The sequence below is a fragment of the Harpia harpyja genome, chromosome 12, assembly GCF_026419915.1.
Source record: "Harpia harpyja isolate bHarHar1 chromosome 12, bHarHar1 primary haplotype, whole genome shotgun sequence".
Classification (NCBI taxonomy): domain Eukaryota; kingdom Metazoa; phylum Chordata; class Aves; order Accipitriformes; family Accipitridae; genus Harpia; species Harpia harpyja.
Genome location: NC_068951.1, coordinates 9,822,340 through 9,830,981, shown reverse-complemented (window position 1 = coordinate 9,830,981; position 8,642 = coordinate 9,822,340). Strand labels below are relative to the sequence as shown.

General features: G+C 42.5%; 1 protein-coding gene across 1 annotated transcript; it reads left to right on the top strand.

Annotated features, from left to right (window-relative positions):
* Positions 1-598: 598 nt before the first annotated feature.
* RFC2 (replication factor C subunit 2) lies at positions 599-8,264 on the top strand. The gene is made up of 11 exons (XM_052803814.1): positions 599-808; positions 1,712-1,781; positions 2,416-2,457; positions 2,869-2,975; positions 4,147-4,248; positions 4,861-4,961; positions 5,655-5,812; positions 6,181-6,246; positions 6,732-6,812; positions 7,156-7,269; positions 7,958-8,264. The coding sequence occupies exons 1-11, from the start codon at positions 687-689 to the stop codon at positions 8,066-8,068; spliced, it is 1,074 nt and encodes a 357-aa protein (XP_052659774.1). The 5' UTR covers positions 599-686; the 3' UTR covers positions 8,069-8,264.
* The last annotated feature ends 378 nt before the right edge of the window (positions 8,265-8,642 follow it).

Here is an 8,642-nt window from a genome sequence, read left to right as displayed (position 1 = left end):
GGAAACACTTCCCGAGGAATCAGAGTCCAGACTGAACGACAGATCCTCTGCTCACTGAGCTAACACAAATGTCATTGATTATGTGGAGCATAAGCAGAGCTTAAAGATGTACCAAGGCCCCAGTAACTACTCAAGTTTAAAACCAGTACGGATACCCAAATTCTAACGGTAGCACCGCAACCACATACCCCCATTATAACATAACTACTTACGGTATTTTGTGATGCATCTTTTATTGTTTTCATTTTATAGGGGGAAATAAAGTAGCTAGAAGAAGAAACAAAGGTTTAGACTCCTGAAGTGCAAACATATTACTGTTTTTATTAATTAACACTTAACCAGTCAGTAGGGGAGGAAAAGCAGTCAGACTCCAAAACAGCGGAGCACAAGCCCACGCAGCCGTGCCGTGAGCGGCCCCTAGGCCTACCCGCCAGTCCGTCCCCAGCAAAGCCCCGCCCCGCCGCCCCCAGTGCCCGGCCTGCCGCCTCCCCTTAGCGGCCTCCCACAGCGGCCGCCGAAAAAGCCGGGGCCGGCTGGAGCCCGCCCCGGCCGGGCGGGGAGGGCGGGGGAGAACCCACCCGGCCGGCCTTCGCCGTCCCGCCCCGCGAGGCGGGCCCGAGAGCGCGGCCCTCCCCTCAGGGAGGCGGCGGAGAAACAGGGGCCGGGCCGGGCCAGCCGCCGCCGGGATGGAAATGGAGGTGGAGGCCGTGGGGGACGAGAAGGCCGGGCCCGCGGCAGGCGAGAAGCGGGGGTCCGCCGACCCCCCGGGGGCCGCTCCCGCCGGCGGTGGCCATTACGAGCTGCCCTGGTGAGCGGCGGAGACGGCGCGGCCTGCGCCAGGGCTGGGGGGGCGGCTGCAGGCGAGGGAGCCTGAGCGGCCGTTGCGCGCCTGCGAGATGGGGCCGGAGGGGGGGGTGCGGGAAAGGCCGAGGGCCATTGGTGCAGAGCGTGGTGGGGGCGGGGCTTACCGTGGCATAGCCTATGGGGCGAGCGGGGGGCGGGGCGCGCCGTGCCGTTGGCGGGATGGCGGAGGCTCGCGCCGCGCTGTTGGGCCTGTGTCTGCGCGGCGCCTCCGCTCAGGGGGTCGTGTAGGCCGGGCCCTGCCTCCCTCTGCGGGGCGGCCTCATCCCCATCCCCATTCTCATCCCCATCCCCATCCCCATCCCGGCCGGCTTAGGGCCTTTCCCCCGTACCCGCCGGGCTGCAGGAACTGGGTCTGACTTGGAAGTGGGGGGCTCTGGCAGCGGTGAGGGCTCTGCCTGCAGCCGGTAACCTGCCCAGGCAGGGCTGGGGCCTGTGAAGTGGGAGTGAGTGGGGAGAGGGCACCGGGCAGCCTAGGGCTGAAAGCAAGAAGTCGCTATCGAGTCCAGACAAAGTCAGCGCTGCCTTGTGTTAACCATGAGAGAGCGCACAGGGCGGCGTCTCCCCTTAGCCCTGTCAGACTGAGGCACCAAACTCGTGTCCGAGTTGAGCATTTTTTTCTTCCTTTTCCTTTTTTTTATACCAACGGAAGTAAAACAACCTTTCAGGAATTGGTGTTGTGGAATGCTGTGCTTAGCAGTGAGGGGGCACCCTGCAGCGTTTGCCCTAAAGACACATCAAGTCATCTTCGCCGCATGCTATCTTAGCGTAATCCTCCTCTTCTGTCAGTGTAAAGCACTATTAAAGTTTTATTAGATGTGCTGAAGTGTGTGGGGTTTTACTTTTACAGGGTGGAAAAATACAGACCCATGAAACTATGTGACATAGTTGGAAATGAAGATACGGTGAGCAGGTTGGAGGTGTGTAGCTGTCCATTTTTTTGAGAGGTTAGCTAAAAAACCAATTCTGTGTAGATCCGCAGACCAGTAAAAGCACTTTTGTATTTTTACATCTATAGTTGAGTATGTGGGGAAAAAAGTTTCTGATATACTCAAGAAATTACTTATTTTAGGACATGCTTGAGTGGTGTTCAAGGAAATAAGGCCTTCTTGAATTGGAATGTTGTTTAAATTGGCCCCGTTTTGATACAACTTAGAAAATTTGTAGCTGTTTTAATAATATTGTTTCAATGAATAAATATAATTTATATAACAACAAAGAAACATAAATTTCTGGAGGAAAAATATTTTCTTTGACAAGTGAGTTTGTGAACACAGTATTTGTTAACAGAAAGCGTATACTAGTAAACACATAACAGATGCAAAGGAAAGGCAAGAGTACTAAAGACCTGTGGGATTAAGTGCTTTTAAGTTTTTCCATATTATTCTAGGGACTGACTTCTAACGGTTCAATTGAAAAAACAAAACGTGAAAGCAGCAAGGTTCAAAAAATGAAAGCAGGAGGGAAGAAAAGAAACTAGCTCTGTTTCTCATTATTAAAATAGAATTGGAAACTATTTGTTACATAGTTTTTAAAATTTTTATTCTTTCTTAGGTCTTTGCAAAAGAGGGGAACGTACCAAATATTATAATTGCTGTAAGTATTGTTGTGTTGTACTGTATTTCACTGTGTTGGTCCTGGCTTCTGAAATCTAGCCACAAAAGCCTCCCAGTATAGATTTGCATTGTGCCTGAAAGTATTGGTAAGAAATGTTGATTGTATGGTCACTGAGCAGTATTCTTGGCAGAATACACAAATGGTGAACAGCTTTCTGTTAAAACCTGACCTGGCCCTCAGATGCCTATTGAAGCATGTCTCCTGCTTTTCCCTGCAGCGTTTCTCTCCTCTGTTGGAGGCAGGATCCTGAACTCAGGCAACCTCTAGTCTGGTGTTCTGCCTGCAGTTCCTCTGTTGCAGCTGTTTTTCATGACAGGAGAGCATTGTAGAGTGTACAGTGTAGAAAATGATATTAAACTTACCAGCAATTGTTGCATTTTGCATTTTTAGGGTCCCCCAGGAACAGGTAAAACCACCAGTATCCTCTGCTTGGCTCGTGCTCTGCTTGGTCCTGCATTAAAGGATGCTGTTTTGGAGCTGAATGCCTCAAATGACAGGTGAGAATGAATAAACCTTATCAAACTTTTAATGAAGCAGCAAGTATCCGTTTTTATTTTTAGTTCAACTTAGGCCAGTGTGATAGGTTTAATGCTACAGTAAGGCCTCTAGTACTTATTTTAATGCAATTTTTCCAGCTAAAAGTTAGGCAATCTTTGATGTCCACCTATCAACACAGATATTATTACTTGATGTTTTATAAACTCGATAGGTACCTTCATGCACAAAAATATAAACAGATGGAGTACAGAATCCATAATGGTACTGTTTTCTTGAATTCACTTTAAAGAGTTAAGCTTCCTGCATTCACGAAGATCCTCCTAAGAATGAAAAGTGAACAAGTTGTTTACAATGGAACTTTTCAATGCTTAAGAAAAAAAGTGAAGTGATAGAAATTAGCGCTGTAAGGGCAGTTGAGGATTAAAATGTAGGATAAGGGTGTTAGGTATGTAGAGGACACTGACTCTACTCCAAGGATCAGGCACGAAGGGCTGATTATATTTCCCAAGTTCTGTAGCAGACCTGTCCTGAAGTATTCTGAGGACATGTTCTAGAGGGTTGTTTATGAGTACAATACACTTTACCTGCTTTTTTTAATATCAGTTATAGAAGAGCTATAGAATCACAACATTCATTTTCTAAACAGAACAAAAACCTGAAGTCCTTTATTTTTAAAAGTAAGTCTTTGCTGGGACTCAGTCTAGGAAAGCACCCATGTTGTGCTAAAATGATGCAGTCTGTCCAGCTGTTTTTCTTAAACTCTTCTGAGTTACAGCTGGGTCTGTGGATGTAGCTGTGTGAAGTACTGGCAAAGCAGCAAAGCAGTGTTAAACACTTCTGCCCTTGTTCAATTATTACCCCTACCTTTTGCCAAACATAAGTAATTTTGTGGCAGTACTGTAAGGTTACTGACACATATATACTGATACTGTTAAACTATTTTTTCAAAGCCTCCAGAAATGAGGAGTATTGGTGTTTAAATCTGAATCAGTTAGGCAGTCTGGCTTACAACATGGTTTCACCACAGTTATACTGGCACAGCTGAAGGGGCAGGAACAAACAGCAGGAGAATAGAGAGCTCAGAACCGCTTCAGCTGATGTGGCTGCTGAGTAAAATCTATTATGTAATTTCACCCAGTTGATCATGAATCACTTGAATTATTGTTCCAGAGGCATTGATGTTGTGAGAAACAAAATCAAAATGTTTGCCCAGCAAAAGGTCACACTTCCAAAAGGTCGGCATAAAATAATCATCCTTGATGAAGCAGACAGGTACGTTGATTTTTTCTTAACCTCAGCTACTATGTGAAGTGTGTTGCATCTATCCTGTCTGTGGAGCTGCTCTCTTGGACAGTCTTAGATGTTCCTATCAGGCTATCAAAAATAATTTGTTGGGAAATAAATATGCATTGAACAGTGTTCTTACGAGATTACTCATATCAAGCAAAGATCATTGCTTCAAAGGAGATACTGAATATTGGGGTGAAACACTTTGTAATTTATCTGGATATGAAATAGCATCTTCCAGTTTACTGTCTCTTTCCCTTGGAAAAGAGTCTGGCTTATGTAGACAATTTCACTGGATGAAAACGGGACATTCTCCTCCATCTGCATATAAGTAGTAGTATTCTTAGCAGTATTCTTCAGAGTATTAATGATCTATTTTTGTGTGTTAGTTTTATGGAGCTCTTGGTGACTACCTGCATTGCAGGGTGATTTGTTCACATGACTAGAGAAAGCTGCTTAGTTTATCAAGCCAGAATATCAAGTAATTTACAAAGCACTGTTTAATATCAGTAAACTCTGAAGCTTGTGTAAAAATAGTTATTAGGCTGCACCTGTAAGTCAGTGAAGGGCTTAAACCTGTCCTCTTTTCTCCCCCAGCATGACAGATGGAGCACAGCAAGCATTGAGAAGAACAATGGAAATTTATTCCAAAACAACACGCTTCGCACTTGCGTGCAATGCCTCTGACAAAATCATAGGTAAAGTGCTGCTAGTCCCTGGGAGTTTTTGTCATATGTTCTCCATATTGTTGGCTAACTTCCAAGGCACTTTTCAGAAATACCTTGGACCTGGTCATTGCAAGAAACCATGGTACTTCTGAAAAATCAAACCACCTGTACATTCAGCTAATAAAAGAAGAGTATATTTGTGTAGCCGGTAAACCCTCTGAACAGCTGTTTTTGATGGATAGTGCTGTGCATGACTGCAGAAGCAGATTTCTTTACTTTGGGCTTAATCTCCATCCAACTCTGCTACAGTTTAAGATGTTTGATGTATTGTTTAATGGGTATTGAACCCCTTTTCTTGTCCTGCTTTCTGAAACATAAAAGTTTGCCTACAGGCTAACACATTATAGACCTTTAGACTTTTCTTGTTTAGCAATGAAAAACATACACATTCAGAAAACAAGGAGAACAGAAGCAGCTGAGCTTCATATATATATTTGCACATATCTTGGAAAACTCAAGCAGCACATTTGGGCTCAAGTGAAGGACTGTAAAAATTGCATGCTCTTAAGGAGATGCTATATTCTGTCTAGAGCTGACATGTTCTTTTTCTTTAAAAGAAGATAAATGAAGAGTTGGAAGCTGAGATACCTTCTTCCAAGATGAAAACAAATGGTATTTTTTTGAGAGAAGAGGGAAATGCTAATTACGCATCTCTGTCCTCAGAACCTATTCAATCACGGTGTGCAGTGCTGCGTTACACCAAGCTGACAGATTCACAAATCCTCGCAAGGCTACTGAAAATTGTTGAGAAAGAGAATGTACCATATACAGATGATGGACTAGAAGCCATTATCTTCACAGCCCAAGGAGATATGAGACAGGTAAAAGAAGAAAGGCAACGAAACAAAGGCTTCTGTTTAAAGCAAAAAAACCTTTCAACTGTGGCTCTCAAAGATTTATCTTTGGAGAGGTAAAGCAAAGAGGATGTGACCTGTGGCACAAAAATAATTAAACTCTTTGGTTTTGTGAGGTTTTAAGGTGGATCTGCTTTTTAAAAGTAAATTGGTGGGAACTGGATACCAAATTTGTGGGAGGGAAACAAAGTCTGCATACATTTGCGGTTTAGTCTGTTGCTTAATTGAAAACTGCTTATTTGGCATCATTTTCTGAAAAGTGTTTCATCCTGAGGAGGGGAGTGAGAAGTAGAGCACTTCCAAAAATAAATGAAGTCTTATTTTTTCTTTCACAGGCATTAAACAACTTACAGTCCACATATTCTGGATTTGGCTTTATAAACAGTGAAAACGTCTTTAAGGTTAGTAGTAGCGTAAAACAGTGATGCTAGAATTTTAGCACTACAGCTGTGTGAGAACTTCCATCAGGTATATAAGCCTTTGAAAGTGCTTTGCCAGTATGCAGACAGCACTACATATGTAGCAATTAAAGCATTAGGCCGTAAAAAAGTGCATGTGCCTTTTGAAAAGGGAGAGTGCGCTAGCAGTCCCTAATGGCATGCCTGATACCTTCTAGCATTCCAGCTCTCTCAAAGCACATGAATCACATAACTGCTGGGAAATTTCACAGTGATAACTTTTGAATCTATTACTTGGGTCTTCTCATTTCATGCCATTGAGTCTGCCATGGCAGGATAGCTGAAAAGTCATATTAGTTAAAATTTAATCTGTATTATAGAATGTGTCTGATTCAGTACTTTAGCTGTACAGAAGCTTCGTGAAAATACCAAAGTTTTAACGGAGAGTCTTCTAATATTTTGAAGTGTAATATTTCTCTTTGATATAGGTATGTGACGAGCCTCATCCTCTGCTTGTGAAAGAAATGATACAACACTGCATAAATGCAAATATTGATGAAGCATACAAGGTTGGTTTTCATGTGTTGTGTTGGCGTAGACAGACAATTCTCTACAGAATTCTTGTTTGTTTTGAAGAATTCACAGTGTGTGTTGTTTTTTAAGATAAGGGCAATACCATGTAAATAAGTTGATGAATTAAATCCTTTTTATGCAGGGGTTTGTTCAGATGAATAAGCCCACAAGCAAAAAAGCAAGTTTTATTGAAATTACTTGCTAAACAATTGAGGTTAAATCATCTGATAAATAGTACATGCAGTTCCAGTAGTTATATACAGCTCTTCCAAAAGTGAATGTACTTGACTGACCTGATAAGTTTTGGAGATAATTGAGGGATTATTCTTGCCTGCACAGATTCTTGCCCACTTGTGGCGACTTGGATACTCTCCAGAAGATGTGATTGGCAACATCTTCCGTGTGTGTAAAACCTTTCAAATGCCAGAATATCTGAAACTGGAATTTATCAAGGTTAGTACTAACCTAGGTCCTAGTGGGGTCTTTTGGGTGTTTTTAAGAAGGTGATGTGATACCTAATACAGGGGCAGGCTCAGGGTTTTCTGTTTGAGATTTGCTATATAGTAGCGCAAAAAAAGTATTTCTTAACTCATTACTGCTTTCTTTCCCACTCTGCATCATCAGTTTGTCAGCAAGAACGGTCACTTGAAGTTTAATGTGTAACCATAACCACCCACAGAAGTGGCAAAAGTCACTTTAGTGATCAACTAGAATTAATAACAAATGTAATGCTGACTGAATTTATTATTTACATCAAAGCATTAAATAACTCCTTGAGAACTTTCTTCAAGCGCATACTTGATTCTAGTCCAATAGATAGTAAAATATTAAGTTATATTAACAGCTGGTTGACAATTGGTAAACTGGTGTAATGGAATCGCTCTTCAGATTTAAAACCTGTCCTCAGATGTATGGACCTTGCTTCTTATAAAGGAATTGGGGAAACACAGGCTTTGATTAAAAAAAAAAAAAAAAAAAGGCATTCTAATTGGTTTACATGAGAAGATACACTTCTCTGAGAAGTTCAAGTGACTCGAAGTTGGTCTCTTAGTAGTAAGGGATAGGTTCTATTTAGTCATTAGTCATATTATGCCTAGACTGGGGGAGAAAACAGAAGATTTTGCAATGTCTTTATCACCAGGAAATTGGGTACACTCATATGAAGATAGCAGAAGGTGTGAACTCACTGTTACAAATGGCTGGACTGCTGGCCAGGCTGTGTCAGAAGACCGCCGCCCCGGCAGCAAGTTAGACGTTACACTGAGCTGAAGCCTGCGTTCTGGAAGGTGAAGGCCTGGCGTGCAAGGTCAGCAGCCCTGGGTGCATCCCGAGTTCTGCATGCAAAGAGCCTGTTCCCTTGGTTTTGCTAAATCGCAGAAAAATAACCAGGTTCTATTGTAAAAATGTTTTGTACTTTTTTATTTAGACCAATAAAGCTTTAAAATTTACTTTGACCCAAGAACTCTTACATGTTGTAAGAAGAGAGTACTGTGACAGTCCAGAGCAATAAGGTCTGCAGGAATAAAAAAACTTGAATCCAATTGTTAGTGATTACACTTCAAGTGTGGTCATGAGTGGTGGTCTTACTGAGACCAAGACAGAAAAATTTTTGCACAAAATAAGGCGTTTAATGAAGTTACAATTGAGGCATGCTGAGCAGGTGCCACTCCTGGGTGCTGTTTACGTGCTGTGGATAAGGAATATATTTTCACCAAACATATGCAGGAGAAATATTACACATTTCTTAATGGTGCCAGCTATTTATTTTGGATATTCCTTTCGTAATCTTTTAAAAATTTACCAAATTCTGGGATAGTCTGCATTTG